Consider the following 21,639-nt stretch of genomic DNA (forward strand, 5'->3'; position numbering starts at 1 on the left):
GCCTTTAGCCTGAGAGGCTCGAATTCACCTTTCCGACCCGGAAACAAAGAGGGCGAGGCAGGGCGAGGCCCGGTGAGGGAAGCGAAAATACATTGGTCCTTCCAGAGGCTTTGAGCGCATGCGCGAGTCCTCCCCGGCCTATTTGTGCTGCCCGCCTAGGAAGGGTGGAGGGGCTGGTTTTCCTGACGGACCGAGTACGGGTGCCGGGCAGGCTCTCGCGGAAGTCCATTCGCCATTGGGAGGGCCGCAGAGGCTGCTGTGTGCCCTTGTTCCTGAGGGCCTCTTCCTGGGTCATTCGTGGAGCAGGAGCCGGACTGGGGCTGACACCGGGGCTCCCGCGTGGCCGCCTCGGCGCCTGTGTGACCTCGTCGCCGGTGAGATGTGGCGGCTACGCCGGGCCGCTGTGGCCTGGTAAGTGCGGGCTCTGACCTGGCCCTGTTATCTCTGGGAACTGCAGAGAATGGGGCTGTCCCCTCACTATCTTCAGAATGTGTAGGTAACTCTCAGGCTTGGCAGGGGGCGGTTGGAGGATTCGGGAATATTTTTGAGGATCCAGAGTGGCAGGAGGCCTGACTCGGCTTACCTGAGGTGCTGGCCCCAGTATTGACCCCTGTCCCTGTTTCTGTGCCACTGGAAGATTCTGGGCGCTTTTCAGTCTTGGCCTGTCTCTGTTGTCCTTTTGTGCCTGCCGCTTTCACCCTTCTGTCCTCGCTGTTATCTCTATCTCTGCTGGCTTCTTGTTTCTAACCCCTCCTTCCCCGGTCTCTGGCTCTATCCATGTGTCACCTTTTCCGCGTCTCTTAATTCTGTCTTTTTCTTTTACCTACATGCCAGGTTTACATTGCTTTTGCAGGTACCCGAGTTCTTCTCTCGGGGTAAGTGGGATTCTGCTTCATTCCTTAATCCGCTGAATGAACATGATTTGGAGTTTGATCGGGAGCAGTGACGCATACAGTGTCAGAGATAGTGATTAGAGATAACCTCTTAATAGCAGCTTTTTTCAGTGTTTGGGGAGGGAGACTTGATTTTTGGATGCGAGGTGGTGAATGTGGCACCACCTTTCTAATCACTGTGTTATTGTTGCCCAGGCCTGGCTTAATCCTAAACAGAAAAATCGTTTAAGTATTTACATTTCTATGGATTACTGTGTGCATTTTAATGAGTTTAAATTTGACTTTAATTAGTACACGTGTTCTTGTATTCTTAGACATCTTCAGGTTTAACTCATTGTTGCAGGCGTTTGGTTAGAAGTAACATGCATCAAGCAAGGTTGGAAAAACTTGGTTTTCCTGAATGAACTCAATCTCGAAACACCTGTCTTGGTTTTTTTTTTTTTTTTTTTCCCCCAGAATGTTTAAGTAGTGCAACAAATAGTGTTCATAAGCAATGGAATCCATTTGTTGTATGAGTCTAAATTTAGAACTAAATGGCATACAATAGGTATCCTTTTAGTCAATTAGAATAATTGAGTAAGTTATTTCTAACCTCATGGAATTTTAGTTTCTGAGTAAATCCACAGCCCTCAGTACTGAAGTAAGTTATTTACAACTGTTTCTAATTTCTAATATATTTACTGGAGAAATATATCTAAATGTCTTTAAGTAAGAAAAGACTTTGCAGAAAATAGAGTACTTCGTTGGAGCAATTAAGATACGCAAGACAAACTTTAAAAATTGAGTTTAAAAAAGGCTGCTCAATAACTGATAATTGTTTATTTAATTGGATGCTGTCAGCTAAATTGTTTCTAAAGATACTTTCGATTCCATAGTCATGGCTTAAAATGTCTTACGTTGATATCACAGTTTAGCTACCTGCAAAGTAAAGATGTGGAAGGTCAGAAGCCCCAAGATCCGGAGTTTGTCTTTTGATGTAGTTCCTATGCATGTTATGAAGGAGTATATTTAAATTCCTATTCTTTAACAGATAAACATTTTTTGACATAAACAGGTGCTCATAGATATGTAAGAAGACCGATGGCCACCATTTATTTAGGTGCAATAAATATTTTGTGTGAAATTGTTGAATACTTTAATTACATACTAAGAAATGGTATATAGGGTAAAAGAAGATGGTATATGGGTGAGAATAGATGCTTTCTGGGGTGGGGGTGGAGGAGCCTTATTTTGCATCACATTTGATTTTTAGTTTGGTCTAATACAGAAGTGTATTTTCAAAACCGTTTTCCGATATTGCTACATACTTGTCTAGCATTCTTTGTTCCTAATAAAAATTCTCAGGACAATTTAATGTGTGTGTGTTTGTGTGTGTGTAGGTATCCAGGTTTTCCCTTCATGGACACTTTTAGGATCTTGGCCTTATCTTAAATTTCTCAAGGCTTTATCCGACTACCCCCAACCTAGATCTGGCTTGGTACTCGGTGTGCCTTTCTGTTAAAAAGTCAATTCTGGAAAAATTTTTCTTACTTCTTTGTTTTCTCCCACTCATTTTTTTTTCTGTTCTTTTTCTTTTCAAATGCATATTAGATGAATATTGGTCTTCTTAGATTGATCCTGTTACCCATGATTTCCAAAATATATATGCATATCATCTCCTTAAAAAAAAGAATGCATGTTCCACAATGTGTGTATGCATATTTATTTTTAAATTATGTACATGTACCTTTGTACTAATTAATTATTTACCTTATAAATCTACCCTGACATATTTTTGAAGGATGAGATACAAGAAGTATTGTATTTAGAAGCTTTGGTACTTTCTTCCTTAATCCCAGTGGGTCATTTTGTGTAGCCCATGAAATGCATTTCACACACCGCCCCCACTTCGGATACCACTTCTCTGAGTCACTTAACTTCGCTTTCATGGTTTCCACCTTTTTTCTTTGTCTTCTAAGTTCTGGAGAATTTCCTTAGTTCGTTTTCTGGTATTGCTCTTCTTTTTTTTTTTTTCCAAAACAGCTTTAATTTCAATGAATTCTTTTTTAATATTTATTAAACTCTAAAAGATATGTTTAATTGTGTAAACTTTGTATTGTTCTTTGATTGCTATTTTTAGTGACAACCTGCTTTTATTACTTACCTGCTTTATCTTTTGGAAGCCTCCCAAGAATATTAATTAAAATTTCATATCTCTGCTTTTTTCAGGATTAATAGTATTGTTTATCTTTGACATCCTCTTAAGAGCTGCTAGTTTTCTGCAAGAGTCTGGTTATCTAATTATATTTAAACATGAAGGACTAATGATTGACTTAGATGCCTTGTGTGGGTTACCCTAAATGAGAAGGCTGACATAGCAAACCGTGTTTTAGGTGTATGATGTATCATCTAGCAGGCTTCATTTTAGAACTTTTAAAGAGTAGGCAGGCGATCTGATCGTGTTACAAATGCCAGCATTGTTGGGGCCCGCTCTGGGAATCGCTCCCTGGCCCCCCTGCACACATATACACACACTCTGGAGCCTTAGCTCTTCCCTGCCAGGCTGCTCAGCCTGTGGGCAGGTGTTGCTGTTAGCACTCAGCTGCATTGCAATGGGGTGGTGGGTGACCCAGACAGCCTTTAATCTGATGGTGCTTCAAGAAATCTCAATTTCTTCTCTTCACTCACTTACCTGTATCTCAGGAGGATGCTGTTGGGAAAAATAGTCCCTCCTGAAGGAGCATTGATCTTTTAGAGCAACATCATGAATTGGAAGCTCTAGAAGTAATTCTTGACAATGCCTTTCCAAGCACTAGGATTTTGCTTTGAGTCAATTATCTCTTCCAGGGGACTAATGGAAGAGCATTTTTCATGTAGTTCCTGGCTTGGGCTGCCATACACACCCCCGTCCCTGCTCCCAGCGACAGCTATTGCTGCCATTGTGGAAATAGGAATTTTAGGGGCTTTGAAGTAAAAGAGGGAGAAAATAATGAAAAGCCAAAACATCTTAGAGATATGACCACTGAGACCTGGAGTTCATCTACTTGGATATTTATTTAGATTAACTCCTTTCTAAAATAAAAAAAATCATGTAACTTTTGATACTTAAAGGGCTATATTAGTGGAGGTTAGTGTGTTAATGTTGAAATGACATTTATTGAGCATTTACTCTATGGTCATTCCTAGGTTCTTTTTTCTTTCTTTCTTTTTTCTTTTTTTTTTTTTTTTTTGGGTTCTTCTCTCAATAACATGTTCATTCAGCAAATTTATTGAATGTCTGCTGTTTGTGAGGCATTGGGTTAGGCTTTAGAAATATGGTGGTAGGCAGAACAGACAGACAGGATCCTGGCCTTATGAAGATGGCAGCTTACTGGTAGAGACAAATTTTAATCCAATAATTATAATACTAATACAAATTTTTTAAGCACTGAAGGAAAAGTAAAGGGAGCAAAGAACTGTAGCAGGTGGACCTGAATTAGAATGAAAGTTCAGGAAGAGGAGGGAATGCATGAGGTGGAACTGATTGTGACAGGAGTTAACAGGGGTAGCAGGAATTAAGTAGGTAGAAGAGTTTATCCAAGTACGGTAGATATCAACGCCCTGAGGTGGGAAGGAGCATGGTACAGTTGAGGAACTAGATGACAGCTGGTCTGGAAGGAGCTTGGATATGGGTTGGAGTGAGGCAGGGACCAGCCTACATAGGGCTTTATAGACCAGGAGTTTGGATTTGATTCTAAATGCATGGGAGACAGTTCTGCAGGTGAGTGCCAGTGATGAGACTTTCATTTCAGAGGAATGCTCTGGTTGTGCTGTGGAGAACATATTGCTACAGACTGTTGTAGCAGCCCAGGTAAGGAATAGTGGTAGTGGAGATGGGAGACGTGGAAGATTTGAGATCTATAATGAAAGCAGAAATAACAGAACTTGACCATGAGGGAGTTATCAGGAATGATCCCTAACTTTGTTGCTTATGTAACTGGATGGATGTTCATGTCATTTCCTGACTAAGGAGTGCCAAGGGTCAGGGCTCCAGGAGGAAGGAGAAGGAGGGAGATCATGGTTTTGGACATCTTGAACTTGAGGTACTCTTTTGGTATCTTAAGTGCTGATGTTGAATAAGCAACTGGACACATGAACCTGGAATGTAACTATTTGTATTAGACATAAATTTGAGAGACATGGGTATGTAGATGGTCAGTGAGGAAACAGGCGAGGGTAAGATTGCCTGGGAAGAGTGTGTGTGCAGTGAGACGAGAAGTGCATTTAGATCTAAGCCAGTTGAACTCCCAACATTTACAAGGTAGTTGGGGAGGTAGTGACTGAAAAGGAGTAGCCAGTGAAGTAGAGTAAAACTAGAGTCTGCCCAAAGAAGAGGGAGTTCCAGCAGTGAGGAGCTGCCAGCATTGTCATACATTGCTGTGGGAGAGAAAACGAAAACTGAAAAAACAAATTCCCAGTAGAAGGCTTCGGGGCACTTGGTAAGAGCTGTTTCACTGAAGTGAGACAAGTGGAAATCAGGTTGGTGCGACTTTGAATAGAACAGAGAAGTGGACCTTTTTTTCTTTCTTTCTCTCTCCTTTAAGATGGCAAAGGCTTGATTGTGATCCCTGAAAAGGAAGGAGGAAAGAAAATTCTGAACAGAGTGATTTCCCCTTTAATGGGAGAAGGAGTAATTCCTGTAATCTAACAGGGATTGTGGGGCTAGTGGGGAGCTGGTAGAGGATGGATGTAGATGTGGTCAGTGGACAGCATGTTTCCTTCTTCTGATGGCTTCCATTTTCTTTGTGAAGTAGGGGCAGGGTTGTCTCCTGAGAGCTGAAGGAAGTTTGGAGGGATGTGGGAGGTTAGACGAGAGTGGAGAACACCTGCAATAGTCCTAGAAGAGAGTGAAAGAATGAATTGATGAAAGATGAGAAGCAAGATTGTCAGGCAGTCTTGAAGGCCTTGGTGAGATGCCTGTTCAGTTGGGTGTCGTTTTCTTCAGTAGTGCTTCATTCCCTTGGTACAGGCAGGGAGAAAAGTGATAAAATTCATTTAGGGTTTGTATTTTGACAAACAGGTGAAACAAGTCAGAGGGCAAAGGAGTCTATAGAGTATTTGTAAAAGAGTTATTTAAAATATGAACAGGAGAATTCTAAGGTGGGTAAGTGGGTAAATACCTAAGATGGACACTAACAGATAAGGAGAAGAGTGAAGTCTCTCAGTGACTTGGTTGTCCCAGTAGGATCAAAGATGCTTATAGTGAAAGGAGATATGGTTTAAGAAAAGACACTTGAATTTGCAATTATTGTCAGTGACTCTCTGATACAGCCATTAGCCCATTTTAACATTCTGAGGTTTTGATGAGTTCATAATTTGCCCTTGATCACATAGCTAGTAAGCAGTGAAGCTGTGACTGGAACCAAAGGTTATCTAACTCAAAAGACTAGGTGGGTATAGGGAAAGAACTAAAAGAAGTTTGAGCTAAATGTTACGGACCCGTGAGCTATTCCCCCAGTTGGTTCAGCCCTTGAGTTTTTGTATCTGTAAGTGGTGATGTTCATCTTCCCTGGTAAAACCTCATGGCTACTACTGCTCTTTCTGTGCCTCTTGTGTTTGCTCTGTCACTCTGGTATCCACCTTTCTCTTTCCTTGCTCCTTGCTGCCACCCCACTGTAGTCTCATATCTGGGCAGCTGAAATAAGGTCACTTTCTGTCTTCCTTTCTGATCTACTTTTACCTAACATTGTGTCTTTGTCATTTCGGGCTGCTATGACAAATCACCACGTACTGACTGGGTGGCTTAAACAACAAACATTATTTCTCACAGTTTTGGAGGCTAAGAAGTTTAAGATCAGAGTGCTGGCAGATTTGGTGTCTGATGAGGACTCACTTCATGGTTTGCAGATGGCCATCCTTCTCTCTGTGTCCTCACGTGGCAGAGAGAGTGGTAGAGTTCTAAGCTCTTTATCTCCTTATAAGGGCACCAGTCCCATCACGGGGGCTCCACCCCATGACCACATACAAACCACTAAATTACCTCTGGGTGGCCTCACCTCTAAATACTGTCATGTTGGGGAGTAGACTTCCACACATTAATTATTTGGGGGGAGTAGGGGGTCACAAGTACTCAGTCTATAGCACATTGCCTTTAATATTTTCTTTCATTACTGTTTAATTAATTTTATTCTACTCAGAAAGTCTCAGTGGCTCCCTATTGCCTACAAAGTAAAGCTGAAGCTCAACCTGATGTTCCATGTCTCCATAGTGAGCTTTTAGACTCCTCTCCGATTTCCCCTCCCATAGCGAGCCTTCTCAGGCAGCTCATTGGGCCTCTTCCCATTTCATTGTTTCAGTTCCAAATCCCTCTCCCTATCTGAAATGCCTTTTCCTATTTTTGACCCTTCAGTTCCCACCTAACTTAAGATTTACTTTTTCTTGGAAATTTGCGCTGACTACCTCATCCCCCAGGGATCGCTTTTATTCCTGTAAATCCTTGTACCATTTAACTGTCTCTACTGCTCCCTTGACATGGAGGCATTTGTTGTTTTACTAATTTTTATGTGTGTATAGTTGCTGGGATGGAGCCCATTTAAAGCTAAAATGAGGACTTTTGCTCTTTATGTAGGCTGAGTTTGAGGCCATGAGAATTTAATTTCTTGATTAATAAAATTCTACTTATTTTTATAAGATGCGGGAAATTATGATTTATCTTGGAAGCAGAGCTTAAAAAAAAAGTTTGGGATGTTTACCAAGTTGTAAAAAGAAGATAAATGTATTTGTGACCAGAAGTAACCTTTACCTGTAGAGTTACAAATCAGCTGTGTGCCTAAACTGGCAATGTGTATTTTCTCCTACAATTAAATCCTATTTCCCTCAGGTTTCCTGAGTTAGAAGGTTCCTACAGAGCCTTGAATCAGAGCCAGGTCCAGTGTCATCCCCCAGGGTTCCAGAGGAGGTGGCAGGTGCTCACAGTGCCACCTCATCCTTTTACCTGGGGCCACACCTGGTTTTTGTGTCTACTGCTTCCCAGATCTTATCCACTGGCATCTGTCATGGAAAGAATCTGGGCTCTACTGGCAGACTAACGTGAGGTTCCATCCCTCTTTCACTGTTCACTTGTCATTTTGCCTTAGGCAAGACACAGTTTAAAAAGGCAAATGGGTAAAATAAGGATACTTACCTTACTGGGGCTTTTTGAGAGTTAACAGTAGCATTTGTGTAAACATCTAGCATATTGCCTGGCACTTAGATACTCCCTCTCCCCTACTGTCTTTCTTTACAGCATTGTTTCTGTGTTCCTTGATTCCTTTTTCTTAAGATATTTCTATTCCCCTGTGATTAAAGGAATTAATAGTTTAAAACTCTTTAGAATGGGGCCTGGCCCACAGTAAGCACTGTGACTATGTGTTGAATAAGATAATTAAGTTATGGTTGTTGGTAGGAGGCTTTCATTCTCTGCCAGGAAGGACAAGAGGGAAGAGCTTAGACAGTAACATGTATATTTAGATTCTTTTCTCTTTGGAATGTTTTCTTTTTCCTTTTTCTGGGGAACCAGGTACCTGAGGTATCAGTGATTTTTCCATAATTTCCATCCCTCAGCTGTCTCAGGATTGTGAGACTTAGATGAGAGGGCAAAGAATAGCTGTTCTAAGCTGTTGGAATTTTTGTACTTGAAAGCAAAAGTTTGCTTATTTCCTTTGAATTATTTCCCTGTCTGATCTTTCTTCCACACCCATTTTTCTTTCAGTGAGGTCTGCCAGTCCTTAGTGAAACACAGCTCTGGAATACAAGGAAACTTACCACTACAAAAACTGCATCTGGTTTCACGAAGTATTTATCATTCGCATCATACTACCTTAAAGCTTCAAAGACCCCAATTCAGGACATCATTTCAGCAGTTCTCCTCTCTAACTAACCTTCCTTTACGTAAATTGAAACTTTCTCCAATTAAATATGGCTACCAGCCCCACAGGAATTTTTGGCCAGCGAGAGTAGCTGCAAGACTCTTAAAACTTCGATATCTCATACTAGGATCTGCCGTTGGGGGTGGTTATACTGCCAAAAAGGTGAGTTTAAGTTTCCTATTGCTTTTCCAATTATTCCAGCATGATTATTTTACGGTTTCATAGCGTATATCATTTTCCTTTAGTGCAGTAGAATACAATTAGATGTTTTCTGAGTGTCTACCGTGTGCTGAATTGTTTTACTGGTGCTAATAGGAAAATGCTCTCTGACTGTTACTTACTATAGGAGATGCAAATGGCCTAGCGGAAGGAGCTCTGAGCTGGGAGTAAGCACACTTAGGTTTGAGTTTCGGTTTTGCCATTTAGTAGCACAGGCAGGGAAGTAAGTGGCATGTTCATGCAACCACTTCTTGGCAGCTCTGGGACCAGAGGCAAGATGTCCTGACCCCTGGTTTGTCTTGCTTCTATTCCTCAGTGTTTAAAGCCAAATCATGAAACCTGTTTGAAACAGGAATATATTTTGAATTTTTACACTGTCTATATTTAGTAAAGCAACATTTACATGTTTTATGTGGTTGTCTGCTAATTTATTTTTAGAAGAGCTGAGGCCACTTTGTTCTAAAAATTTTGAACATAATACATCACTCTTAGTAGATTAGTGTGTTTTAACTAAATAAATTTAAGTACTTTTTCTTTGTATTTTGTGTGGTATTCAGAGCATTTGATTAACATGCTTTTTTATCTTTTAGACTTTTGATCAGTGGAAAGATATGTTACCTGACCTTAATGACTATAAATGGATCGTGCCTGACATTGTGTGGGAGATTGATGAATATATAGATTTAGGTTTGTATCAACATTAAAATACTTTTATTCGTCTTATCTTTAGAAAAGAGAGAGTTTCTTAACTCATAAGTTCAAGGTGTAGCAGTTTTATTTTAATGATAAAATTAATAGAGAAAAAATTGGTAAGAAAAAAAATTATCCCTTAGTTCATCACTTTAACACAGCTGCCATTATCCTTAAGAAACAGTTTCTTTTCATTGTACCTATTTTGTGTATGTGGTTATTATTTTCGTTTCCTTTTTAAAAAGTATATAGTCATAGTGAACACACACTTTGCTCTCTTTTCTTTTGCTACCTTCCACATTTGTCAGCATTTTCCATACTGCCAAGCCACCTTCTTGAACATCATTTTCAGTGTTGTATGTTACGCAGAACAGATGTACTGTACCCTACCTAATTAACCCTCTTTGACTGGATATCTTAGTTATCTGTACTTCTTGTAACCAGATTCCTTACAAGACTGCTGGTGTCCAGAGTAACTTCTCCTGTTAGTCAGCCATTGTTCCCCTTTTCTAATAACAGAAGAGAAAAAAGTATATTTGATAGTTGTGATTGCCAGTAAGTCATGGTGATCTTTTAAAAAAAATTTTTTTTTTCCTGATGAAATGATTTTTGTCAAGTCTCTTATTTAGGCTTTGTGTTGGCTTTTTTAGATTTTAGCTTAGGTGTATATGGGGGTGGATTTAATCTCTGCATGCACTATTCACAGCACTTTCTTAAAGATAAAACTGCTGCCTTGACAAAGATATTTGCAGGAAAAGCACTCTTTGAAATTATTTTTCTAACATTTATGAGGAGAGCTTTTTAACTTGATACATTCGCCAGTACCACAGAACAGTGGCTGAGAGCCTGAATTCTGAAGCTGGCCTGCCTAGGCTTAAACCTGACCCTGCACTTTGTTCTGTGCTCCGATCCTGTTACTCACCCCCTGTGCCCCATTCCTCATCTGTAAAGTGGGCTCGATGATAACTGTTTTGTAGGATTGCCTTGAAGATTAAACGAGTTAATGCTTTTAAAGCACTTAGAATAAAATCTGATACATATTCTTATTTTGAGAAACTTTGTGTGTTTTGTCTTTTCCAGAGAAAATTAGAAAAGCCCTTCCTAGTTTAGAAGACACATAAAGTTGTACCAAACTTTGACAAAATTGTTGAGTATTTATAAATGAAAGTACTTAGTCACTTTATAGATAAAGCTAGCAAAAGTAAGGGCTTGTCTTGGGCTTGTAGACAGCTTTTTATGTTTTGAAATGGTAACAAGTGTGAATCTTCTTAGGGAATATGAAAGGAGAGAGGAAAGTAACGGAAATCTGTTCTTGGACTTGAACTGGGATTTCATCACTTTTTTTTTGTATTCAGGCAAGGTGCTACAAATGATTTTTTTTTCTTTGCCTCTTTGCTATGACTTCCAAAAGGTACTTCTATACACCAATCCAGTGTTAACATTAATACAGTGCTTCTGTCCCAAGGCATTTAACTTATAAATTAAAGATACTCCTCTAAGCCATATGTTTGGTGAATATTTTTTAAAAATTTTCATGGCCTGCAGAATATCACTAGAATAACACATTGTTTCAGATATATGTAGCAGTTGTAGTTGTAATGGAGAAAAATGGAAAAAAAATTTTTATTTAAATTTATATGTGGTTATTTAAATTGTATGTTTTAATAATCAAATTCTTAATTTTGAGAGTATGTATTTTTTTCTTTTCTCCAGAGAAGATTAGAAAAGCCCTTCCTAATTCAGAAGACCTTGCAAAATTGGCACCTGACTTTGACAAGATTGCAGAAAGCCTCAGCTTATTGAAGGACTTTTTCACCACAGGTAAGGAAGGACTTGTGTTTGATCTCGTTTAAAATGTCAGAAAACACAGAGGAAAAATACTTAAGATGTATTCATTTGTTTATTACCATGTTTTAAATGAAAACATTTAGTACAAATAAAGACTAGGTTTTTGGAAAAAGAAGATACACACAAAATTTTGTTGCTCACTGGTTTTAATTTTTGTTTGGCCAAACAAAATGAAAATTTGCAAGAACTTAAACATGCTTGGCTTTAGTCAGTGAAAAAAAATAGCATTTGTTCTTGACAAGTAGGTGAGACTTCCTGTGTGTTTACTTTTCCTAATTGGTTAGAGCCAATTTGGTGATTTTAAAACAAATTTAATTATAGTAGACCATAATGAACAGAATTTACTAAGGTTAATCCAGGTGTATTTGCCCAATTCTGCCCTATCATGCTATAAATCTGAGGTCTCAGACATCTTTGTTTGCTCATTCCTGTTAAATTTTACATTTCTATTTCCCCCTTTGCTGATTTTTCACAGGTCACAAATTGGTTAGTGAAGTCATAGAAGCTTCTGACCTACTTCTCTTGTTAGGTGTGTAAACAGATATTTTTGCTGACCTTAACATGCCTTTTAAATGCTTCTAATAAACTAGTTGCAAATAAAATTGCAGACCAGATATATAATGCTGCTTATGCTGAATTTTAAAATGCCAGAATTATATTGGGCAAATTCATTATCCTTTAGGTGGAAATAATAAAGTAATTATTTTTTGGTAAAACTAAAATTCCTAGATATGTATCTATATTATAAGAGTAAAGCTATTACAAAGAAAGTTTGCTTAACCAAAATATTTTCTTGAAACTGATCTGATTGTTTCTGACAATTGAAACGAAAAGTCATTTTAGTTTGTCTCATCTGTCCTGTCACAGTTGACATTTTAAATTTAACTTTTTTACTGTATGTGGTCTGTAAATGGCAGTTGTGTAAGGCCAAACTGTAAGTACTCTCATGTAAAATAATCCTTATCAAAGATTGTCTTATTTTTATTGTAATTTTCAGTGATATTTTAAACAATCAGTTAAACACATCCTATAATATTTTTGAACTTTTTTCCTTAGGTTTCCTTTATTTCTTAAAATAAGAATAGTTTCCCAAAAAGTGATGTTTCCTCTAGAAATACATTTACTTTTCAACTGACTAAACATAATTTGGAATTTAGTTTAGCCTATCGACATCACTGGAGAATTAAAGGATCGCATATTTATCTTTAAGGTTCACCTGGAGAAACGGCATTTAGAGCAACAGATCCTGGATCTGAAAGTGACAAGCGTTATAAAAAGGCAAGTGTAAGGGAGCATTCTTCACATAGATAGTCTGGAAAGATTTTAAAAAGTTTTTATCTGCCTGGAAGATTTGAAAATGGTAACATCTGAGGAGCAAATATACAAGCATCCTACAAAGGTATTGTTATTAATCTTGGTATAAAATGCAGCGTATTATGTAACAGTTCTGGAAATATAATGGGAGGAGCCCATTTCCCTCAAACGTGTCTGTGAAGCATTAGTTTCAGGGATTGTCCTCAACAAAGGGTTTTGTTGTTAAATATATGTGGGGGAAAGCTGGTATAAGTAAAACAAATCAGGCTTCTTTTCTTTTCCCTGGAATTTCTCAGACCTTTATATACCCGTGTGCATTGTGAATCTCTAAGATAAGTCAGAGTATGCAGGGTTTTCCAGATTTGTTTAACAACAGAACCCCTTTTCCGTGAAATATCATCTAGGAACTAATATTTCATGACATACATTCAGGGGAAATATTAAGGGAATAGCAAGTTCGTTACAGTGATGAGGATAATAGTAGATAAATAGATTTCTGTTACATTGGTAGTCAACAGAATTATGTATGGGGTTATTTAGGATATGTTAATTTCAATACATGTAATAAAATCCTTATGAAAGTTTTAGGAGAATTGCTGACATTTTCTTTTGGAATTGGTAAGATAACTGCTTCCTTGGAATTTTTTAAAAAATTAATACCTAGATAGACAGATATCTGGGAAAAATATTCTATGAACATTTTAAAATTAAATACTGAGAGTTTTTACGATTTTAATACATTGAAGTAAATAGTTCATTTGGGAAGCAGGAGGAAAATAATTCCTATGTGTAGGTTTCCATCTTGTTTCCTGTCCTTCAACTTTGAACTTTTTACATGATGTTCCAGGTTTGAATTATATTTTCAAAAGATTTTTTCTTTCGTCTTTTAACTTGATCTTTTGGAGAAAACATTTCAAAATGTGTGTATATGTGTGCATGTGTATTTTAACTTTTAATTTGATCATTTTTGATACCTTTTCCATTGGCATTATTTTAACCAAGTGACCCCCTTGACTATACCTGCTGGGGAGAAAAATTTGAATAAAAATTAACCTATGATGCACAGCTTATTTTGAGCCTACACCTTGGCCCTTAATGCAGATAGAGTTATTGTGCAGAGAGGAGCTAATCTATCTGGGGTGAAGGAGGCTCTGTTAAGGAATGGAAGTGTGGTTTTCAAGTGACAAGATTTCTTGTTGCCTAGATCAGTTAGGGGAGGCCTGCATCTCTGTTCTTTTCTGTTATGGCCTAGGATTGCTTTGGTAAAGGAGAAACCTGTTTAGGGCTGACTTGGATAATTCCCTTAAAATCCTGCCAGGGTGATAAATGAGTAATAATTGATAAATGATTAGGAGCTCTGCAATATAGAAGAAACAAGAGACTGGATCTTTGGGAATTTGTATGGATTTCATTTTATGCAATAGGCTTCAAAGCAAATGTATTGCTTTATTTTATAATTTACTTTGCTTGAAGATAAATGCTCTTGTAGACTATTTCTTTTTAACTTTTTGCATAGCTTATGGTGGTTATCTTACCCATTAAAAACTTACCAGTTATTTCCAACTATTTGTTCAAATGCTAAATCTAGAGTTCTAATTAAGCTGTTCTCATTATAGGCGAAATCAAATAGTATTAAATGTTAGTATAAATATTTACTATACAGAAGAAGTATTTTCAGCCTCAATTAGTGGTTTTGAATTCTGTTAATATGCAGCATTATGTTTTCAAAGCTTGACTATTACCTGTGATATTTGAAAATACTGAACTGCTCAGATAAGATGGAAATAAACTGATTTTAAGAGACTTGTTTATCAATTGGTGGTTGAATGTAAGCATGGAAAGGGAGACCTTAGCAGAAGCCTTTTTGAAATTACTCTAAAACTCAATAGGCAATCAGGTGGTATGGTGTTCAGAGTTTGAAGCAGTCATGTCTCAGCTTAAAGACTGTCTGGTTTGTACCAAAGTTTCTGGCTAGACTTCAGGTAGAAATGTAAAAGTAAATGTGAATCAGATTCTTTTAAAAAGTAGTGATAAATTAAACACATTTTTACAACTGGAACTAAAAAAAGATTTGTTCTTTCTAATAAGAGAACACATCTGGAGAAGTGTTAGCGTGTCAAGGGATAGTTAGGAGCCTTTCAAAGTCAACTGAAGTGAAAGTGACAGGGAACTGAGGGAACATAGATGTCAGATTGACCTGAGTTAGACAGAATGAACAGCATGATGGACAGATTACCTGTGGTTCCCAATCTGGGGTCACTAGACTTTGGGTCTTCTGCAACGTTGTAATTGAGTTCTTCAAAGAGTCAAAAAAGCATGTATTCCCACATACTGCTGCCCAGGCTAATGAAACATCCAGTTTCTTTGATTTTGCCTGGATTTATATTCATTCAGTTTGTGGACACTAGTTATGTTATGTTGATCAAAAGTTCTGATTTTATTTTTGAGAAATAAAGGAAAAATAAATAATGGAAAAATACTGAAACATTTTTTTAATAACTGCTTTTAATCAAAAATTTGAAAACTTGTGTCCACTGTAGAAAAATATTAGAGCCCTTACTGTGAAATGAATAATGTTCTTGAGTCTTGATAATAATATTCAGGAGACCTAAAGAACTACCTGAAGATGAATTAGGAATTGGAGTGGCGAGCCTTTTTTAGTGAATTAATGGACTAATCTGGTTTGTAAATCAGCAAATTTCTGTATATTGGTCATAATACATGTAGATGACAGGACCAGTTAGTGTATCTTCTCTTTTTAGATTTAGAAAGATTGTTGTGTTTTAGTGAAAATTAACTTGCTAATTGAGACATTTTATTATTTGTACTTTTGCTCTATGATGTTTCTGATTGGTCATAAACATATCACAGAAGTAAGGAATATTGTCTTTTGGAAGGTTACAAGCACATTTATAATTAATAGAAAATATTTGGAGGATCTTTTAAAAGTCCAGATCATAAAAATGGTATTACTGTTTTAAATATTATTAACAGTAATTCTCTTCCATTCCGTGTGTTACTCTAATTCTTATTTGTGTGGCTTTACTTATTTTGTACCTCCCAGCTGAAATAATCTCTTTTCCCTTTTCTTTGCCTAATTTTCACTCATCTTCAAAGCCCAGTTCATTTGTCACTTTCATGAAGCCTTCCATAACTATTTTAGTCCCACTAATTTTACTCTTAATGTTTAAAACATTTGACAGATGAAACACCATTTACTTTGGCTTTCATTCTTAATATTTAATGGGCTATTTCTGTCACAAAATCTCTGTACTCAGAGCACCTAGGATAATGCTGAATTCTTAACAAAATTCCTTGATTGATTTAACTCAGTAAAAGAGAGGCTAACTTAAAGTAAGTGAATTTGATTAATGCTAACAAGAATGGGCCCAAAGATTTTATATAATGTGGGTTTGTTTTTTTTTTCTTTTTTCTTTTTTTTTTGCTCTCATTACCTGTGAATTTCTCTTGGCCTTCAACATTTGGCAACTATTCAGGAAAATAAGAAGGTGAAGGTAGCGTGTATACTTGGAATTCTGAATTGTGACAAAGCAGTGTTACTTAAGTAGGATTTACATTTCTGGGATTCCTCATGCAACAAATAATGTAAACTGGCAAAATGAAGTTTTCACAACCAGCACCATCAAGTAGCCACAGATTCAGGAAACTTAAGTTTCCTGAGCAGCTGGCAACTAGCAAGTATAGTTAGTTAGATACTTATTTTATTCCTTAATAATAAGCATACTTCATTTTTATGTCATTTAAAAAACATTGAACATATACTGTATACATAACACTGTTTTTAGGTAGTAATTTAGAGCAAAGGGGATTTGATAGAAATTGTAATATTGACAAAAACTATTGGTAATTAACCGATTTGTTCATCTCTTAAAACTATTATTTGTAGAAACTGTCCAAATAGTAAAATAGAATATGGTATTTCTGAATTGAAACAGGTTAAACAATACAAGTGGAAAGACATGTTTCCTGCTGATATCTAATAATAAACATATTTTAGTTGGCTATGCATATCTTGAGCAGGATTATGTATTACTGGGGTTGGAGAAAAATAGGAAAATAGTTCTTTTTAGCTAGTCAAATAACAGAATTATTCAAACTTTGAAAAGTAGATTAGTGCCTAGGAATATTTTTTACAGGAAGGGGAAAGAAGTCTTCATTGTCAAACAGTTCTTTTCATGGCCCCACGTTACTTACAAGACTGATAAAGCTGGGTTGACAAGCCTTCCCTCAGAGGTGCAGATAGTAACTGTTCTAGCTTGGCAGGCTCAGGGTCTCTGTGGATTGCTCCCCCAGCCCACTGTAGTTTGCCAGCTCCTTCTCTAAAAAGTACGTTACATATGCCCTCCAAAGTTTTGTAGTCGTCCCATTTTTCTCTTTTAAATATAGATTGAACCTGATGGGTCAAAGGCAGTTTGAAAGTAGTGAGACTACAGAGCTAATAGGATGGTATCAGGTGCAGACTTTGGAGTCACACTGCCTGTATTCAGATCCCGCCCTTCCTGCTTTCTGAGCTGCACGACCTAGGATAAGTTCCAGCTTCTCTGAATTTCTGGTTTCCTTTTCAGTAACAGAGGGAACTCGACCTGATAGGGTTGCTGTGAGAATTACATAAAGCTCTTTAGCGCAAGACCTGGCACATAATAAAACTAAATATTAATAAATATGCTGATGACAGTGATGATCGTTACTATCTTACACTTTGAATTATTCCTTCAGTTAACAGCATATTAACATTATTTGATTAATTTCCTCCCCTTTTCTTAATTTCTGTGGGAGGCTGTCTGAGAATTGTGATGAGTGGGAAAATGGATTGTACGGTTGATGTGTAGCTTATTTACAAAATAAGCATTTTTTTAGGAAACTCAATTTGGATTTTATGCTATAAACTTTGTATTATTAGGTAAAAGTAGGTTATCATTTAATTCATTCAATTCATTCAGGCAACAAACGTGCGCCAAGCCTTACTCTGGGTGCTGGCTGTGACACATTTAATGTGTCAGGCCTTATTCTACGTGTTAGATGTAAAAACAGACTATGGGCTCTGCTCTGCTATTAATTTTTAGAATGCTATTAACAATATAATATTTTAAATGGATGCACATATATATACATAATTATATATGAATATAATTTAATTTTATAATTTACAATATAATGAGTCATAACTTTAAGATTTTAAAAAATCTTTTCTGTGAACCTCATCGACTTTTAGAGGTATTTGCAGCACTTTCAGTTGATGCTTTGGCTTCTGGAGTAACCACTGATTTTCTGGTCTGACATTATACTTTTTTAAAAAACCAAGAACGCTGTGCATGAAATACAGAACTATGAGAGCTACAGGGTCAAACTGACAGTGACCAGGAGATGTTTAGAGAGTATTTTATCTGTGGTTGTTTACAATAACTATTGTTATAGACAAGAATCATTACAGCTTTAATATAATACATGTCATTTTAAAAATTATGTGCTATTTCTTGAGAGAAAAACTTCTGTACTTGGGAAGATATTGAGTAAAAGTATTTTGTTCATTTAAGGAGTGTGCCCTGCACTCTTAAAGGCACACACAATTCTTCCTCTTCCTTGTTCCACATGAGTTAGCTTTAGAAATAGCCCATCATTATTCAGAGAGAGTTGATGCCTAAAACTGGATAAAGGTAAAGCTTTTTTAGTCATGTAGTAAAGTGTAAATAGCTTTTTCTGTGTCTAATTCTTGTTCTCTTCCTACTTTTTTCAGGAGGTAACAGTTAATTTCAACTATCTTCACATAACAGTGCTTCAGTAACAGACTTGGAAGGAAAGTGAGGTGTCACTAGAAAGAGGGTGTTTTTCTTGTAATGGTGTAGATATTAGAGTATTTATCATACAGTTTGTATATAGAGATAAGCGATGGACTAGGGAGGGGTGGTTAAGCTGTAAGTAAAAAGAATCATGTGCCTGATAGACCAGCACAGTTAAGAAATGTGGAATATTTTCTCACTGCTTTGATGTTTTATAAATTATAATACTGGTATTATGTTAGTTTAAACACAGGCACACTAATGTAGAAGCCAACGTGAGAAGCCTTCTTTAAAAAGGAGTCATTTTGAGAAATCTAAAGATTTAGATGATTAGGAGAGGTGTTTATGATAAATGACTAAATGAGTAAAAATAAGTTGGATTACTTTTCTTTCTGCTTGATGAAAGTCAGTGATATAAAAAATAAAAAAGGACATTAAAAATTATGGGGATGATGAGAGTAGTGAGTTGGCATTGCATTTCTTTGATAGAGTTATCAATGACCATAAAAGTATTTATTTAAAAGAGACATCTTAAAAGATAACTGCAGGTTTTTTATACATTTTGTACTATTGAATTTGGACACAGATGTTGAAATTTCAGTTATGTTACTTGCCACTTTGATGTCCTCGTACTTGTCATGCAGAAATAACAACTAGTTTCATCCTTTGATTTATAGTAAGTAAACCAGTTTTATTATTGTTGGTATAGTTTAATGTAATAAAACTAAGGAGCAAACAAAATTAAAATCCCCCAAATTGTATACTAATATTTTCCCTTAGTTTAAAATGCTTTACTATATTAAAGCTTTTCTATTTGTATTTACTTCTTTTCTGGAAGACTTTGTTAAGTCTTTAGATTATATAAACTAGGTTATTAAGCCTTCGGATGAGTCTACTAGTTAAAATTTGGATGTAATGTTAACCAGTATTTCAGTTTAAGAAAATTTATAATTGTCTTATGCAAAATAAAATATTTTTGGCAGTTATTTTATAAAGCTGTGAAGCTGTTTGAAACTCCTAATTTAGACTATTTTGATAACTGTTAGTTTTCCTCTTTTAGTTTTTATAACTTGGTAAAAATTGAGCCTGTTCTCCCAGAAAATATTCTTGTGCAAATTAAAGAGTAACCTCATTCATTGGAACTTTACCTTTTTAAGGTTTCTAAGAAAAATTAGGCTCCCAACCTTGTCAATTCCTAGTTTTTTTTTCTTCTGTGTTTCTTGAGATCGATTGTCTGAAAGACCAGCATTTAAAAGCATTGTATAGAAAATGACTTCTATTTTAGTTTCATGCCACATGTGAAAACATTGCACCAGATGAACATTTCATAATTATTAAATGGAATTCATTTTAAACATAGAAATGGTGATTATCTTGTGCATAGGTCCAAACTGGATTTTATTTCATTTTTATTTTCATAATAACTTGTATTATCTCCATATCTTAATTATGTTCTTTTATAGTACCTACGCTTTAGTTATTGGTATCTCATTGGTTATAGTCTCATAGGCTATTTTTATTTAATGTCAAAACAGCTCACAAAATGAAAATTCATTGAAATCACTTGTTTGATGATGTATAAAGTTAAAAGAGTATCCCAAACATTTTTTAAATTGCCAAAAAAATCCCTTAAAGTTTAGTCAAATAAGATAGTGTGCATAGCATGTAAAATATATGAATTAATGTAAAACCTTGATTAACTTGATGCTCAAAAACTTAGTTTTGAGGGGCTGTAATCTTTAATTAATTGAAGACATTAAATGTCAAGGAAAATATAATTAAGAATAAATAATGTAATAAGTAAATAAGCTATTATGTGTTCTCCGTTTAGTCTTATGAAACTTATGGTTGAGAACTAAAAGATTCGGGCCTGTAAGATCAACACTGTTCAAAAAATCAGTTTTGGTTTTTCCCCATATGTGTCGTCAGGAGTATACACTAGTTCATGTTGGCAATTCAAAAATAAGGGTTGAAATTTTTGTTTTCTTGATTTTCGTGTTCCTAGGAAATTTAGTGAACTATAGTGCCGCCTTCCTTGAGCATTCCAGTTAGTCTGGGTTTTACTGTATTTTGATATTATATATCTGGCTCATTTTATTTAGCAAACAGACACTGCATTTTCCTTTTTACTTTTTAAACTATTCTGTTTTATATTTTGAGACATAATTTTACTGAGGGAAAAATGGAAATGTGGTACAGAGCCCAGTTATATAGTGGCTCTAAAGGTATATAACTGAGTTTCCATTTTTGTTATAAGCTGTCCATTCCTTCCTAACTTACATCTGTACCTTTCTTGTGCCCTTTGGTTTAACATTGTTCTCCTCCCCAATTTTCCTCTTCTCCTCATTATAAACTCATGGCAGGGTCTGCTTGGTGAGCTCATTCTATTACAACAGCAAATTCAAGAGCATGAAGAGGAAGCGCGCAGAGCCGCTGGCCAATATAGCACGAGCTATGCCCAACCGAAGCGCAAGGTGATGGATGGTTTAAGGGGGCTACTGATGTGTTCTCACTAATCAGCCATTTCTACCAAGATCATGTCGCCTTAATCCATTCATGGACTCCAAATATGAGAAATAATCTTTGACAAAGTGAAAATATGAAAGATACATAATACAGATATGCAACTTTCCTAGAATAGGTAAACAAACCCAAAATACCAAACACAGGAATTTATTTTCTGAAAATTAGATTATCTGTGAGGAATAGTGGATTTGTACTTAGAAAAGAATTATAAATTGTGGTTTATTTGGTCCCGTTATTAAGTCACCCTAAGTTTGTAGCCAACTTGCCTGTTTATTTGTTCTCCAAGTTTTCATTTCTAAAATGAAACAGATTACTGTCAGTGACCATGTTAAATTGTTTAAAGAATGAAATGTATTTGTTTTAGCTGAAATGAATCAACAGAGAACATTCTTATTTCTTACAGAAATTAACTTAACTTTTGAACAAAGTTATTCCTAGATACTTTAAACTTGTGGCATAAAGATTTTCCACATTTATTAATAGAGT

General features: G+C 36.3%; 1 protein-coding gene across 4 annotated transcripts in view; it reads left to right on the forward strand.

Moving 5' to 3' along the window:
• Window positions 1-200: 200 nt before the first annotated feature.
• Window positions 201-21,639, forward strand: part of OPA1 (OPA1 mitochondrial dynamin like GTPase) — an 84,475-nt gene continuing 63,036 nt past the window's right edge. The window contains exons 1-7 of one of the 4 annotated variants that reach the window (XM_010994377.3): window positions 201-411; window positions 8,602-8,920; window positions 9,568-9,664; window positions 11,381-11,488; window positions 11,991-12,044; window positions 12,726-12,793; window positions 20,991-21,101. In XM_010994377.3, the coding sequence (XP_010992679.1) occupies window positions 380-411; window positions 8,602-8,920; window positions 9,568-9,664; window positions 11,381-11,488; window positions 11,991-12,044; window positions 12,726-12,793; window positions 20,991-21,101 (789 nt within the window). In that variant the 5' untranslated portion in view covers window positions 201-379. The remainder of the gene's footprint in view (window positions 412-8,601; window positions 8,921-9,567; window positions 9,665-11,380; window positions 11,489-11,990; window positions 12,045-12,725; window positions 12,794-20,990; window positions 21,102-21,639) is intronic. The other 3 variants (XM_010994379.3, XM_010994378.3, XM_010994380.3) reach the window with 3 other exon arrangements.

Source organism: Camelus dromedarius, chromosome 2 (genome assembly GCF_036321535.1).
Source record: "Camelus dromedarius isolate mCamDro1 chromosome 2, mCamDro1.pat, whole genome shotgun sequence".
Taxonomy (NCBI): Eukaryota; Metazoa; Chordata; class Mammalia; order Artiodactyla; family Camelidae; genus Camelus; species Camelus dromedarius.